The sequence below is a fragment of the Myotis lucifugus genome, unplaced genomic scaffold, assembly GCF_000147115.1.
Source record: "Myotis lucifugus unplaced genomic scaffold, Myoluc2.0 scaffold_41, whole genome shotgun sequence".
Lineage (NCBI taxonomy): Eukaryota > Metazoa > Chordata > Mammalia > Chiroptera > Vespertilionidae > Myotis > Myotis lucifugus.
This window is the reverse complement of record NW_005871089.1, coordinates 6,384,546-6,401,285: the sequence shown is the minus strand read 5'-3', so window position 1 is coordinate 6,401,285 and position 16,740 is coordinate 6,384,546. Positions and strand designations below refer to the sequence as shown.

The window sequence follows — 16,740 nt, the reverse complement described above, 5'->3', positions numbered from 1 at the left end:
ATCCTGTTACATGTACATTGATGTTTAGTGGGGTATTCTGCTCATCAGAATTACTCAGGGTCCCAGGCTGACAGAGTGCCACCATCTTGAACATTGCCAGTCACTGGAAGGAAAAAGATTGCTCAGAAGGGTCTTGCACCTTTAAATGCTCTAGCGTGGAAGTAATAAGTATTCTGATCCACCTGTTAATAACTCATTTGCCAGAACTAGTTATGTGGCCCTATCTAATCATAAGAGAACCAGGAAGTTCAATCCAAATTGTGTTTTGAGTGTGTGTGTTTTTCCTCACCTGAGGATATTTTTCCATTGATTTTAGAGATTGGAGAGAGAGGGAAAGACAGAGAGAAACATCGATGTGTGAGAAACACATAGATTGGTTGTCTCCTGCACGAGCCCTGACTAGGACTCCGGCCAGGGAGGAGCTTGCAACCGAGGTATGTGCCCTTGACCAGAATTGAACCTGGGACCCTTCAGTCCGCCGACAAACGCTCTATCCACTGAGCCAAACTGGCTAAGGCTGTTTTGTTTTTTGATTGTTATTGTTTGTAACAGATCTTAACAATTCAGAAAAGTTCAGGGTAAAGTGTCTGTAAGGTTGCTTCCTGTTAAGTCCCTCTACACTGGGATTAGTAGTCCTAAGCCAAGCACACTGGTGGTGGTAGAAGTAATGACTACCACTTATTCATCATTTATTTATTTATTTATTTAATCCTTACCCAAGGATATTTTTCCATTGATTTTTAGAGAGAGTGGAAGAGAGAGGGAACGACAGAGAGAAATATTGATGTGGGAGAAACACATCGATTGGTTGCCTCTTGCACTTGCCTTGACCAGGGCCCAGGCCAGAGAAAAGCCTGCAACCAAGGTATGTGCCCTTGACCGGAATCCAACCCAGAACCCTTCAGTCTGCAGGCTAACACTCTATCCACCGAGCCAAACCGGCTTGGGCTAGTCATCATTTATTGATGTTATGTGCCAGGCATTGCACAAAACCATTTATGTGGATTGTATCGTTTGATCCAGACAACAACCTTAAAAGAGTAGCTGTTATCCCTATTTTACTGGTAAGAAAACAGTCTTCTGTGGCTTTTACGGCAGAGCCAGGATTCCAGTCCAGGGAGTTTGACTCCTTACCTTATACTCCTAACTACTATTCTATTCTGATTTGGGTCCTGAGCACACTTTGTCTTTTTTTTTAGCTTGATGTAGTTTTAGAGACCAATCTGGCAACAATCCGGGTTCTGGAAGCAATACAGAAGAAGCTTTCCCGCTTGTCTGCTGAGGAACAAGCCAAATTTCGCTTGGACAACACCCTTGGGGGCACATCAGAAGTCATCCATCGAAAAGCACTCCAGAGGATATATGCTGACAAAGCAGCCGACATCATTGATGGTCTGAGGAAGAACCCCTCCATTGCTGTCCCCATTGTACTTAAAAGGTATCCAAACAAATGTGCCCTTCGTGCTCTCCTGTGCTTCAGGACATAGTTGGTGTCCCATTAAATGAAGCTCATTTTTTACCTTGTTATCCCATGAGACCTCCATTTCTCCCCATTCTGGTTATTGAAAGTCAGGTACAGTGTGGGATAGTGGGGCTTCTTAAAACTACACACACACAACACTTTACGAATTTGCGTGTCATCCTTGCACAGGGCCCCTGCTAATCTTCTCTGTATTGTTCCAATTTTAGTATGTGTGCTGCCAGATTGAGCATGCTGGTGGAGCTTCTTGATGGGGTTCTGTGTAATCAACAGTAGAGGGCAAAAATTTAAAGTCCATATTGGAATGCTCTGTGTTTGAGGCCATACTTTAAAGTATAAAAAAGAACAAAGAAGAAAATCACCACCCATGTTCCTACCATTCAGTACTAACCCTTATAACATCTTTGGTTTTTAAAAAGAGATCATTTGTCTTTGTAAAATTCATAAGTATTATTTTAAAAGACTTAAGAGTGCCTTTCTACCAAGAATGTCTTTTTCTTTCTCCTAATAAGCCTTCAGCCTGAGTTGTGGAGGGGCTTTTGTGCCCATCAAAGGAGGGGGCCAGAGCCAGGGCTAAGCCCAGGTTCCTCCAAGTCTGGACCACATTGTGAATCCTAGCTAAGAGCTGGGTCCTCCTCACTCAGTATCACCTGGTGAAAAGGAATTCTTGTCTGCTGCACAGATGCCCCAATTTAGCGTTCCTCCCTAGTCTTCCCCTCAGATACTGCCACAGATTATTTCTCTTTACCAGAAGCATTTAACTTTTAGCTTTGAGATGTAGAATATTCTTCAGTGTCCATGTTGTTTTTCATTTTACTCTCCTCTCCTCTTCTGGAGGGTTAAGATCAGTTCTCATCAGAATGTTCGCATAGTAAACATTCTTAGAGGTTCTGTACCAAAAAAACTTGTTTAACTTTGTGTTAGCTGGCCAAGGATGAGAATATTTAAGAATATTCCATGGAATGCTGTTTGAGAAATACTGTTCTAAGTAGGATTTCTGACTTTGGGACAAATTACTTCCCCCAAATCCTGAATGAGTAATTTCCTCATGTAACAGAGTTAAAGACTGGTTTGAATAACATTTATCCCAAGTCACCAATAATTTTGACAGGCCTATCATACCTATCTGTTTATTAAATTTATTGGGGTGACATTGGTCAACATGATCATATAGGTTTCAGGTGTGGGTTAGGTGCTGTTATCCCTATTTCACTGGTACAGCAAAGCCAGGATTCCATTCCAAAGAGTTTGACTTCCACCTGTGTTTCCACCCCACTCCATACCCGACTAGGTTGAAGATGAAAGAGGAAGAATGGCGAGAAGCCCAGAGGGGCTTTAACAAGGTGTGGCGAGAGCAAAATGAGAAATACTACTTGAAGTCTCTGGACCATCAGGGTATCAACTTTAAACAGAATGACACCAAGGTCCTGAGGTCTAAGAGCTTACTCAACGAGATTGAGAGTATCTATGATGAGGTGAGCTGGAAGTTTCTACACCTGTAAGAGGGCTCCAATCTTTGTATAGCTTTGATTCCTGGAAATTACCTTTGTTATAGGAAATCGAGACCCTCTAAGACAGTGGTTCTCAACCTTGGCTGCACATTAGAATCACCTGGGAGTCTTTAAAATCCTGATTTCTGGGCCTCACCCTCCGGAAATTCTGTTTCTTTGTTATGGGGTGGGGCCACAATATTAGTAACAAAGAAACAATTTCCGGAGGATGAGGCCCAGAAATCAGGATTTTAAAGAGATTCCCAGGTGATTCTACTGTGCAGCCAAGGTTGAAAACCACTGCTCTAAGACTTGTTGATTCTTGCTTCGTAACTGTCATAGGCTTCTATTCCTGATTCTACCATTTTAACTCTTAACCTTACCTTTCTACCTAAGCTATCTTACTGGTTTCCTAGTTTACCCTCCTGGTTTCAGTTGACAACCCCACTTCTCCCCATTCACTGCTTGAGTACCTTGTATTTGATTGGCTTGCCTCAGCTTCCCACTACTTAAACTCTTCTCACTGATACCAAACTCTTTCTAATCCTTGTTTATTCAGCATACTTACAAAGATTATGTGTGGTTCAGGAGCTAGGATACTGTGATGAATAAGAAAATAATCCTGTTTTCTTTGAGCTCACAGTCTTAGGGGATGGATAGAGACATAAATGTAGTGTGGTTGAAAATTCCTGGAAGTGATGTGATCTTGAATTTTAAAAAGCTTTTTATTGTGAAAATGTCAAATGTACATGAAAGGGGAAAAAATAATAAAGTGAGCTCTTACATAAATTTGAATAATCATTTCTATTTTGTCAATGTTTTTACATCTAACACTTTTTGCACTTCCACCGCAGAAGTATTTTAAAGTGAATCCTAGACCTCATACTGACTGCTTCCTCCATAAATGTTAATTCAGAATTTTAGATTGTCCCAATGTCCCCTATCAGTCTTCAAAGTCTAGAAGGTACCAATATTTTGTTCTCAAACCACATCTTCCACATTACCTTATTGTTTCTAGAAGTTTTGGATTGGAAAATAATAGTCACTATGGTTAATAATTGAATGTACTGATGTGTTGTCTCATAGGTCTGTTGGTTGTTGCTATGGATATGGCACTTACTACTTTGTATCTCTCTCTCTCCTGGTAGCGGCAAGAGCAGGCTACTGAAGAAAATGCTGGCGTACCTGCTGGCCCACACCTCTCTCTGGCCTATGAAGACAAGCAGATCCTGGAGGATGCCGCTGCCCTGATTATCCACCATGTGAAGAGACAGGCAGGCATTCAGAAGGAGGACAAGTACAAAATCAAGCAGATCATGCATCACTTCATTCCAGATCTGCTCTTTGCTCAGAGGGGTGATCTCTCGGATGTAGAAGAAGAGGAAGAAGAAGAGATGGATGTAGATGAGGCCACAGGGGTGGCTAAGAAGCACAATGGGGTTGGGGGCAGCTCCCCTAAGTCCAAGCTACTGTTTAGTAACACAACAGCACAGAAGCTAAGAGGGATGGATGAAGTGTACAACCTCTTCTATGTTAACAACAACTGGTATATCTTTATGCGACTGCACCAGATTCTTTGCTTGAGACTTCTGCGGATTTGTTCCCAAGCAGAACGGCAGATCGAAGAAGAAAACCGAGAGAGGGAGTGGGAGCGGGAAGTGCTGGGCATAAAGCGAGACAAGAGTGACAGTCCTGCCATTCAGCTCCGTCTTAAAGAACCTAGTGAGTGCCTAGACTGCTGGTTTACAGAAGATGTGTTCACAGAAGATGTGAGGGGTTGGTGACCTTGGGGCCTAGTTAGACTCGGGACTTTCCTTTTATACATGGGGCACAGGCAGGCTTCAGAGGAGTTCAAATCCTAGTTCTGCAACTTACTGGTTGTGTGACCTTACTTAACACTCTGAACCTGTTTACCTGTAAAATGAAGGTGCTACTTGTTACTTTATGAGGTTGTTGGGAGAAGTGAAGAAAATATGCAAACCACCCTTTACAGTGCTTGGATTGTGGACACTTGACACCCGGAGGGGATGTCATTTGCCATCAGTTTCCCAAATGGCAGATCTCTGGGTCATTACAAAGAATTTCAAAGGACAGAGAGAGACAAAAACCCAGTTGGCTCCACTGCATGACAGAACATAAATTCCTAGTGGTTCATGCCTAAGACAGTTGGGAATTTTCTGATGTGTTTGGGCAGTACTTCTCTTTAACCAGAGGGGTTCGTGGCTCATTCCTAATAAAAGGAGAAGGGGGTATGGAAAGGAGACTGGAACTCAAGAGATGGTGTGAGCCAGCAGAATAGGCAAAACAGAAATGAAGATCGAGAACCAAGAAAAGGAAAATAAATAGGGGTTAAGGAAGCCATCCATCATGTGCTTTAAGTAATTCTGTGCCACCTATTTGTAGATAACTTCAGTTCATAAATTAAATACTTGAGGTGTGAGCCAAAATATTTTTCATGAAGCCTTTCTTCGGTGCCCTTGAGGAAATAGCCAATCTGTGGAGCAAATTAGCTTTTCTTTTTTTTAACTGTTGCTAAAGTAAGAAGCCCATGTGTGGTTCTCGCCTTCAATCTGTTGAAGAGCTAATGACCCTGGGAATTCTAAAAACCTTTATCTGGATTAATTCTAGCTTGACAGACAAGTTTTGGACCTCAATGTGGTGATTCCACCTGCTTGGGTAGAAATAAGAGAAAATGGCCTAATCCTGGCTTGACCACTGACTTAAATTGGTTTGAGGCTTACATAGTTTGGTCTTGAATGACAATGCCAGCTTCACTGATCATAGCTCATGTGCATTTGCACATTGTTTTATTCTGGCAGAACAGCATTTTTGCATGGCACTAGCATGGCTCATGCCTATGCTGTGGCTCTGAACAAGGTGATATTCTAATGAAACTCAAGCCAGTTGCTGCTCTTAAACAGTAATTGTCCTGTTTTGCTTGTCTTGAATGAGTCCATCACACTGCAGATAAATGGACTCAGCTTTTGCTCTTAGCCTTTTTGCCCCTGTATATACTTTACAAACTGGTGACCAAATGTCATTTTAGTGAAAGCTTTCTTTTTTAAAAAAATATATTTTATTGATTTTTTACAGAGAGGAAGGGAGAGGGATAGAGAGTTAGAAACATCGATGAGAGAGAAACATCCATCAGCTGCCTCCTGCACACCCCGTACTGAGGATGTGCCCGCAACCAAGGTACATGCCCCTGACTGGAATCGAACCTGGGACCCTTCAGTCCGCAGGCCGACACTCTATCCACTGAGTCAAACCTGTCAGGGCAAGTGAAAGCTTTTTATTGAAGTGTAACACATACTGAAAAGCATACAAATCCAAATTGTATAGCTCAGTGAACTTTTACAAAGTGAACACACCTGTGTAACCAGTACCTAGATCAAGAAACAACACACAACCAATATACCAGTAGCCTCCTCATGCCTTTTTCAAATCTGCATGTTTTTGAGCCTTGTGTAAATAAATGGGTCTTATTTTAGTAAGCTGCAGTCAAGAGTCCTTTCACCATTCCTGTGCACTCTGGTAGTTTCCAATGTCTCTGTCACAACTGATAAAATTCCAGCTGGTGGCAGAAGTGGTTCATGTGCAGCACAGGTCACTGTGCAATTTGTGAAGTACAACATTGGGAATCCATTTTGAAACAAAAGGACTTTGACAGATGGAGATGACTTTATTATTCATAGAGGATTTAATTTGCTCACCCTTTTTTCTGTTCCTGAGGGTTTCCCAATGCTAGAGTGTGACTCTATCTGCTTTTCTCATCTGTCCCTCTATGTTTCATGGAAATAGCTTGGTGAGCAAGTGACTCATGTGAGGAATGCTCTTCACAGGCGGGGTTTGGGGGGATGGGAGGGTGGTGATAGTTTTCTCTCAGCAGGGGAGCCAACAACTTTTTGAAGAAACTTCATCCCTGGGATATTTTGCTCTCTTATGCAGAGCCCAGCCTGTCACTAAGTGTCTTTCTGGCATGGTCAGAGTTCTGGAAGCTGCTGGTGAAGTTGCAGAATCACTGTCCTCTGATAGAGCTGCTGATTGTAGCTGCCTGTCAGATTGTGTTTCTGCAGATTGAGGAGGCATGCTTTGAGTATCTAGGGTTGGTTTATTCAATGTTCCTTAGGCCAGCTCTGGGACCTGCCCTGCCTGCTCTCCTGATCTTTTCCTAGCAGGGTAAAGTCTCATCTGTCCCATCTCTCCCACAGTGGATGTTGATGTAGAAGATTATTACCCAGCTTTCCTGGATATGGTGCGGAGCCTGCTGGATGGCAACATTGACTCATCACAATATGAAGATTCACTGCGAGAGATGTTCACCATTCATGCCTACATTGCCTTCACCATGGACAAGCTCATCCAGAGCATCGTCAGACAGGTGAGGGTGAGGGTGAGTACAGGAAGATAGCCTTGCCTAAAGATGGACCAGGCACAAAGAAAGGGTTTATAATGATGCTTATGTACGAATGCTTCTATAGAGGGGAGAGGAAGTGAATGTGCTGTGGGGATGTCTCCCGTTAACAAAGTGGCAGCACTTCAGCCACATAACTGACTCCTCTGCTTTGCTCAGTGTGCCCTCATAGTCGGATGAGCCTGCCTCACACCTGATGTTTGGCTCTTTCTTGCTGGCTGGCTGTTGAGCCAGCATTGGTCCCGACCCTGATCTCTGCCCAGGAGGCCCAGCTCTGTTCTCGTCTACCAGGGGTGAGCTCTCTGCTGGTAGCCTTTTCTCTTCTATAGGTGTTGGTAATTCTACATACTTTCTTCATTTAATATTTGAAGTTCTTTTTACAGAAAGGGTTTCATAGATCATCTCTCTGAGTTAGGTTTGTGGCTTGTTGCTGTGGCACCCTGGGTGTTTGTAAATATGTTTGATGTTCTCTATTGCAATGATAATTTTATAGCAAATAGTATACATTATGCCTTGAGTTCTCAACTTCCAAAGGGAGTGTGTAGTTGGTGCACTACTTTCTTTAAAGTGAAAACTTGCCCTAGTCTGTTAGGCTCAGTGTATAGAGCGGCACACCCCCACGCCCATCCCCTCCTGAAGGGTCCCAGGTTTGATTCCAGTCAAGGGCACGTACCTCGGTTGCTCAATCCCCAGCTGTGGTTGGGGTGCGTACAGGAGACAACCAATTGATGTGTCTTTCTCACATTGATGTTTCTCTCCGTGTCTTTCTCCCTCCCTTCCACTCTCTCAAAATCAATAGAAAAATATCCTTGGATGAGGATTAACAAAAAATAAATAAAGTGAAAACTTATAAAAAGCAAAAAGATAATTCTAAAGTCTACACTGCCACTATGGAAAGAAAAGTTTGTTGCTCTACTGTTTCCTTGGGGTAAAGTATGAAATCCTTTGTGGAGTACCCATGACTGCATCCCTCCCATAGCAGCTTCTCAGAGTCAGGGAAAACACTTCTCAATTTTGGCATCTTCACGGAAGTTATCAAGCAGACAGTTTTTTCCTGAAAGTTGAAGTTATTAGGCCTTTCCTTAAGAGGTCTGTATCATGACTGGCAGAAATCATTGTATGGATATAATTAGCTATGGTCATAATTTTTGAGAGACTAACCCTGTTAATATCCCCTAAAAGTTGTCATATGCTTATTTTTCTGCTTACAAGTTAGTTTGCTGCTGCTACAGCTAGGAGTAACATCATTAAAACTAACTTTTTATAAGCCAAGATTGGTTTTTTTTGAAATAATAAATATAATTAGTTCATTTACTAGAAGCACCAGGTTATGATTTTGAGTCAATAATACATAACGTTTAGTCCTTTTATATGGAAACAGGTTTCATCCAGAAACCCTAATTCAATATGTTGAAAATCTATGTTCATGGTTCTCATCTTAACCCCTCAATTGAAGGCATATCTTCTCTCATTCACCTCATCTCACTTGGTATTCTCCCTAAGTTCATTCCTGACTGGAGGTAGAACATATATTTCAGGGTCAATCCATACCTTTATCTTACCATTTCCAGGCTAGTTTAAGAGGGATTTGTTTTAGGAATAAAACAAATTAAACACTCCCTTTGGAAGTTGAGAACTCAAGGCATAATGTATACTATGTTATCAAGTTGTCATAAAATAGGTAGCTAGCACAGAACTCAGTATATGCCCAGATCACATAGGAATTGGATTGGGACATTTTCCCCCCTTGCCTGAATGCTTTTTTTCTAGACATCTGCTTCATTCTAATGCTTTTCTCTGCAAATGAACATTGGATCCTCAACCCCCATTCCACCTACCACCAGCCTTGGTTTTCCATGGCAGTGCCTCTGACCCAAACATTACCTGATATTTCCATCCAGATGCTCTTCTGTCTACCGTGCACACTTACTGTGCCATTTCAGATTAGCAGGAGTGAGAATCTGACCAGCCTAGCTTGGGTTTGGAGTTATCTAGTTGTCCCTGAATTATAGTGATGCCCTTTCCAAAGACTCTAGAAGGGGCCAAATATCCAAGAACAGAGTAGGGATGGGGAGTTAGTGACCTGGTCTACTTTAACAAGAAGGTATCCTATATAACAAAAGGTTAATATGCTAAGTGTCCGACTGTTCGACCGGTAGCTATGACGTGCACTGACCACCAGGGGGCAGACGCTCAATGCACAGGCATGGAAACATGGAACAGACTGATGAATCTCAGAGGGGAGGGGGAGGGGAGAGGGCGGGAAGAGATTAACCAAAGATCTTATATGCATACTAGAAGCCCAGTGCACCAGTGGGGTCCCTCAGCCTGGCCTGCAGGGATTGGGCCAAATCCATGCACCGGGCCTCCGACATCCTCCAAGGAGTCCCAGATTGCGAGAGGGCGCATGCCAGGCCTAGGGACCCCACCAGTTCACGAATCCGAGCATCGGTCCTCTAGTAAAGTATAAATGTCTACATGGTAGAGACCATGCTTTGAATATATTTTCTTTAAACTGCTTTTTTTTTTCTCTCTAAAACACTATCTTAAGCTTTTCTCTATGTTATCAAGTTGTCATAAGCATTATTTTAATTCTCCATTAGAATCAATTGTCTGTACTAATTGTTATTTATTTAATCATCTCCAATTGTGGCTTTTTAGACTGCCCTCAAATCATTCACCCTCTGACCTTGCACTGTGTTTATTTATGTACAAATACACATACTTGTTATTTAAGACTTTTAAAAATAAGTGGTTGTTATAGTTACTAGCACTTCAAAAAGAACACACCTTCCTAAAAATAGAATAGCTTAGTAGTTATGAGAATTTTAAAATAAAATAGACAAGCTGATATTGCAGTTAACTTTTTGCTTTCTGCTTTATCTGTTTCTTTTGTTTTTAACATTCTCTGGCATTGTAATGGGTAGTTTTATTTGAGGAAATTTTTATTTCACAATAGAAGTATTGCCATGATTCATGGAAATGTAAACTGAAAGATTCAACTTTCTAGTCATCAGATAATTTAATAAGATAGTCACAAAAGTTAGCAATAGTCCATCATGATTGACCTGTTTTGAAATGAGTTAATTAACATTATATATAATTTAAGTACTATACTTTATCAGATGTAGAAAAATAGGTGGTTAGAAAGAATATTGGCCCTAGGGGTCAGAAAGCTTGAATGTTAGTCCTGACTCTGCTCCTTCAGCAACAGTTTCTTAAATACTTAATGAGTTTCAGACTTTGTATTAGGGCTGGGGATATAGACATGGATCTTGCTTTCATGGTTCTCGAAGGCCCCTCTCCTCACCTTGGGTACACAGTGAGTTTTATTATCGAACATGTAAATTTGTCTCATGTATCAGAACACCCCTCTCCAGATTCTTCCGAAGGTAGTTGTGGATCAAGTGAGAATATGTATGAAAGCAAGTTGTAAATGGTAGAGAAGTGCCCTAAAAATAGGCGTCCATGGGAATTTTCTTTCATGTAAAAAATTTTTTTCAAGTTCCTTAGAACTTTATTAAATAGGTAGCACATTAATAACCATTGTCTGTAGTTTTGCTTTTATTTATTTATTTTTAAAAATATATTTTATTGATTTTTTACAGAGAGGAAAGGAGAGGGATAGTTAGAAACATCGATGAGAGAGAAACATCCATCAGCTGCCTCCTGCACACCCCGTACTGGGGATGTGCCCGCAACCAAGGTACATGCCCTTGACCGGAATCAAACCTGGGACCCTTGAGTCCGCAGGCCGACGCTCTATCCACTGAGCCAAACCGGCTAGGGCTATAGTTTTGCTTTTAAATAGATATGAATATTTTACTCATGGACCGGTGATATGGTTGAAGATTTTGGCTTAGTTATTCTCCAAGAAAAAAATAATAATGGTTTTGTGTGACTGATTTTTAAAAATTACCAATTCCCAAAACCTCTTTTTGAGCTGAGTGACTGGAACTATCAAAGGAAGGTTGAGTGTATGACAAGGAGAAGTATTTTCTTGATTCATTGTCTAGTTGCCTTTGCTTGATTCCAGCTGCAGCACATTGTGAGTGATGAGATCTGTGTACAAGTGACTGACCTTTACCTGGCAGAAAACAATAATGGGGCTACTGGAGGCCAGCTGAACACACAGACTTCGAGGAGTCTCTTGGAGTCAGCATATCAGCGGAAAGCCGAACAGCTCATGTCAGAGGAGAACTGCTTTAAGGTGAGAGTTACTCATATAGTCAATAATTGTGCTGGTAACAGGGGAAGTTGTTGGGATCATCTCTACCAGAAATCAAAGAGCAGAGTGTTTTGACTCTGTGATTCCACTGCTGGAACCTCCTTAGAGTTCCTGTGAGCTCACTAGAGAATATACAAAAAACATGGGAAAATAGAAGTAAAGTCTCCTATGGACTTTCTTGCCTTAATAAAAAATTACTTGTTTTATATGATTTCTATAATTTTGTCTTCTGCTTTTCTTTGAATGTTTTTTCATATGATAGTGTTTTGTAAGTATATTGTTTTAAAATGTTTAAAAATATAATCCTTGATTGTTGTAGAAAAGATAAGAAATGCAGAGAAAAGAAAAATTGGCTACAATTCTTCCCAGAAATAATCATTGATTACATTTCTAGAATATATATATCTGTAAGTTGTTTTTGCGCAATTAGCAACACCTGTGAGTCTTCAGCATCTTTTTGTGACTATTTGATATTTCATGCCTGCCTTATTTGACAACCTGAGTTGTTTCCAGTTTTCCATCATTGTAATAGCTGATTTGAAAAGTATATCGCTGGAAACAGCCTAAATGTCCAATCCACTATGGGAGTGGTTAATGGTACTCTATTGTATAAATACTTGGATGGCATATTTTGCAGCCCTTTAAATTAATTATAAATTATAAAAATATTGAAGCAAATAAAAGGATACAAAAGTATGTGTATTATGATTGCAGCTATGTAATAAATGTGTATAGTTGAGCAAAGCCTGTATGTATTTACACACAAGAAGGGCAGGGTCAAGTGACGCAGATTAAGGTTTGTGATTGGCTGAACAGGGAAGAAAGCTAAGTAACAGTTTGATCTATTTGGGTATGTTCCATATAGTTTAATGATCCGACTCCAAATGTTTTACTTTGTTGTCTACTTCTACTTTCAGTTGTTTTCGTTTCTAATTCAGTACCAGTAATATTTGCTTAATTTAGAATCAAAGAACGGAAAGCAAGTTTTTCAGTTCAGTCCTCAGATCTGATGTTCTAATACCTGAGGACCTTCCCACTACAGAAGAGATTCCCTAAGCTTTTCAGGGTTTAAATCTATAAATGTTTGTTATGAGCTTGCTGTGTGTTAGTTTTGATGGTGAAACAGAATTAGCCTCCCCACCCATTAAGAGTTTAAACAGGGTATTAAATTGTGGCCAGGGCCTTATGAAGGAATGGACAGATTCGCCCTGTAGATAAGTATATTCAGGGGGAATAGCAGGAAGAAAGGCTTTGTAGCCAGGAAAATGGTGTCACTACAGTGATCCTCTTCTTTAAAATGTTTACTAGTACATAGAGAATAAAATTTAATATGGTAGCAGTAAGCTAAACATAAGCAGCCCTTTAAACCCTCTGCTGCCACTCCCCACCCACCTTCAGCCTCCTCTCCCTTTATTTTTCCTATGTACATTCTACATTCAGGCTTTTTAACTATCTGTGTTCCTTCAGACCCTTTTCTGTGCATTTACATACAGGTGTATGTATATGTAGAAACAAATATTAGATTGTGCATATTCTACATCCTGCTTTTTTTCACTTAGTATGTCTTAGAATTGCTTATTTTGGTTTATGTAGATCCAGCTCAGTTTTTTTCACCTGCTGTATCATACTTAATAATATAAATGTACCGTATTTTTTTTTAAAAATCATTCTTTTATGGGTGAGCATTTAAACTTTTTTTGTTTTGTTTTGTTTTGTTTGTTTTAACTATCTCAAATAGGGCTACATTGAACAGCATTTTCTTGTATTTGTATCCTTGTGTGCATGTGTTAGTATTTACCTAGGGTAGAGACAAAAAAGTGAAATTATTTGGTCAAAGGGATACATATTTTAGATTTTTTATTTTAATGGATATTGCCATTTCACTCTCCAAAATGTTAGGTTGTACCGGTGTACACTTGCATAAGAGCATTGATTTCCGTGGTCAATTGGTTTATCAAACTTCTTTTATTTTTTTCCAGTTAGAATCAACGGTTCTCAACCTGTGGGTCGCTACCATCGGAAAACACATATCAGATATTTACATTATGATTCGTAACAGTAGCAAAATTACAGTTATGAAGTAGCAACGAAAATAATTTTATGGTTGGGGGTCACCACAACATGAGGAACTGTATTAAAGGGTCGTGGCATTAGGAAAGTTGAGAACCACTGAAGATGGTTAGAAAATTACTTAAATTCACATTTCCCTGTTTCCTACTGTTGCCCTACTATGTATTGCTTATTCATACATTTCACCTTTTGGGGGGGGGGGGGTTTAGTTCTTTTTATGTACTTATTAAAATACAGTTGTCTCTGTCATAATTTCTCTGAAATTGGATTGATCTTCTGTATCCTTCAGTGCACAGCTGAGGGTCACTTCAGTGAAGCGTGAAATCTTTCTCAGCTCACTGAAGAGGGAATTATTTATTTTCACAGCATATTGCTCATGTCTCTAAAATTAAATATAGCTGCTTATATTCCTATTTACTTTACTAAATTAATCTTCTCCAAAGAAGAAATTATGTTCTCTTTTGAGCGTGCCCCTGTGTTATGCAAAGTGCTGAGGTCCCAGAAAATCTCAGGTATTGTTTGTGGATTCCAAAGAAATGGTTAGCTGTGAAAGACATGGGTTTATTAGGACTTACGTGCGCACTGGTGGTGGCTGACCAGTGAAGTTTACTGCTGCCCCGGCTACTACCAAAGAAGCTGTCCCATGAAGTCCCGACGGGGGTAGCTGGTCGGTGCTATTGTTTTTGCCACCACCCAGACTTTCCCAACACAGGTTTTATAGAGTACAGAAAACAGAAACAGGGCATGCCAGGGGGAGGGTGACAGGCCCCTGTGTAAGCTGTATGAGATCAAAACACTAGCTGTTTATAATCCAGGCTGACATCTAGAAGCCGTTTCTCTTTGACTTTTCTTAGACTGAGTTGCTAGCCAGGTTCCCAAGGTCGCACAGTCTGCTTACAGATGGCCTTCACTATTATCCCGTTTACCATATATCCCGTCTGTTAAGTAGTAACATTCAGTAACTGTGTGTTGAGTAAATGAAGTATAGGGAGGATATTGGTGGAAGAGGCAGGTAGACAGAGGGGGTCCAAGTGGTAGAGGATCTTTAGTAAGTAAATGGTTTGGATTTTCTTGTGGTTGATGAGCAGTGAGGCATTATTAAGGACTAAATATCCCACTGGATTTGAATTTTCAGGAAGACAGTTTGGTAGCACTGATTAAGAAGATGTGGACTAATCAGAGGCGAGTTTACTCCTGGAGGCAGTTAACCAAATTTGGGTGATAGGTGTGAGCAGTCTAATAATGAAGCTAGTTAAGGCTTGGAGAGTGGTTACAGAGGTGAGGGAGGTGGGTGAACACATGGGGAAGGGCCTAGCAAGAGAGGATACAGGTGGAGGAGCCTGTTGGGATGAAATTGAGTTAATTTTAAGCATGTAGAGCAGTGGTTCTCAACCTTGGCTGCACATTAGAATCACCTGGGAATCTTTTTAAAATCCTGATTTCTGGGCCTCATCCTCCGGAAATTCTGTTTCTTTGTTACTAATGTTGTGGCCCCTCCCCATAACAAAGAAACAGAATTTCCAGAGGATAAGGCCCAGAAATCAGGATTTTAAAAAGATTCCCAGGTGATTCAAATGTGCAGCCAAGGTTGAGAACCACTGATGTAGAGAATAGACTGCCTACTCAATATCACTTTAAAGGGTGATTTCCTTAGAGCAGTAGGACTAATCTAGACACTCTAGGATCATCCTAGTGACAGGGGTTTAGCATAGTCCTGGAGGCAGTGTTTCTTCACATCTATTTTAGAAGTAACTTCGTTTGTGTTTGTGTATATATTATGTTCTTGTCATGTTTTAAATTTGACTAGCAGATAAGAATTTCTAAAGCTTCTCCAGAACAAATCGGGAACTATAGCTGGCTTCTAGTCCTGCTTATTTACTCTCTGAATTTTAGGGTTTTTTTCTGTGTAAACCAAGGAGGTTAAAATAAATTATTCTCAAGTTTCCTTTTAAGTGCTGATCTTCCATGTGATTTGAATCATGACCTTGTCTGCAGCAATCCCTTAGGGTAAGGACAGTGAAAGTCCTAGGGTTTTTGAAAGGGGATATCCATGTGCCATCATCATTTGATAGTTCTTTTGTGTAGCACATGACTTGCTTTTGAAGAACTTCCAATATGATTGATACTATTATAGCAGATCACTTCTTAATACTTCAGTGTTTTGTGTTCCTTACCCCCATGGTGTGTGTGATACCTCAGATAATCTTTATTGCAGTGGAAATGCAGTTGTTCCTCTTGGTTGTGTTCATGTTTTCATCTTCACTTTGTTTGAGAAGGTTCCTTCTTTTTTAAAACTAGAGGCCCAGTGTACGAATTCATGCACCAGAGGGTCCCTTAGCCTGGCCTGCAGGATGGGGCTGAAACCGGCTCTCCTTCCCCTGAAGGGTCCTGGATTGCAAGAGGGCACAGGCCAGGCCGAGGCACCCCACTGGTGCACAATCAGGGCCAGGGAGAAACGTGGGAGGTTGGCCAGCCAGGGAGGGACCGAGGGAGGGCTCCAGGGCGTGTCCAGCCCTCTTGCTCAGTCGATCGGCCAGACCCCAGCAGCAAGCTAACTTACCGGTTGGAGCGTCTGTCCCCTGATGGTCAGTGCACGTCATAGCAAGCGGTTGAGTGGCCTTAGCATATCATTAGCATATTACGCTTTGATTGGTTGAACGGTCAACCAGTCAACCAGACACTTAGCATATTAGGCTTTTATTATATAGGATACTATAGACTTGTTTACATCTTTGTGTTAAGTCCTAGAAATGGGATTATCAAGTGAAATGGCTTTGACATTGTATAGTTTTGGCTTTAAAGCACTCTTATTGACATTGATTATTCTAGATAATTTAAGAAGTATGAAATATAAAATGGTGCTTTTTGCACTAACATTTCATTTTCCTGGTAGCAAGATTAAACTTTTGCCTTTTTAATCACCTGCCTCCTAAGTTTTTGTCTTCCTCATTTCTTCCCATTGGAACAGAGTTGTATGACTTTATTGCCTCTCAACCCTTAAGAAGCTGGGTTATAGCTTTGGAGATGGTCTTTGTTTACACTCAGGTTTCTTATTTGC

General features: G+C 40.8%; 1 protein-coding gene and 1 non-coding gene across 10 annotated transcripts in view; one reads left to right on the top strand and one right to left on the bottom strand.

Moving 5' to 3' along the window:
• Positions 1–16,740, top strand: part of SIN3A (SIN3 transcription regulator family member A) — an 81,880-nt gene that overhangs the window by 50,977 nt on the left and 14,163 nt on the right. For all 9 annotated transcript variants that reach the window (XM_014455062.2, XM_014455065.2, XM_006087900.3 and 6 more), the window contains 5 exons: positions 1,200–1,438; positions 2,772–2,955; positions 4,119–4,692; positions 7,182–7,351; positions 11,421–11,594. In XM_014455062.2, coding sequence (XP_014310548.1) covers positions 1,200–1,438; positions 2,772–2,955; positions 4,119–4,692; positions 7,182–7,351; positions 11,421–11,594 — 1,341 coding nt within the window. The remainder of the gene's footprint in view (positions 1–1,199; positions 1,439–2,771; positions 2,956–4,118; positions 4,693–7,181; positions 7,352–11,420; positions 11,595–16,740) is intronic.
• On the bottom strand, positions 1,607–1,713 carry LOC111825841. Its single transcript, XR_002829035.1, has one exon. It is a non-coding gene; the product is annotated as a U6 spliceosomal RNA (small nuclear RNA).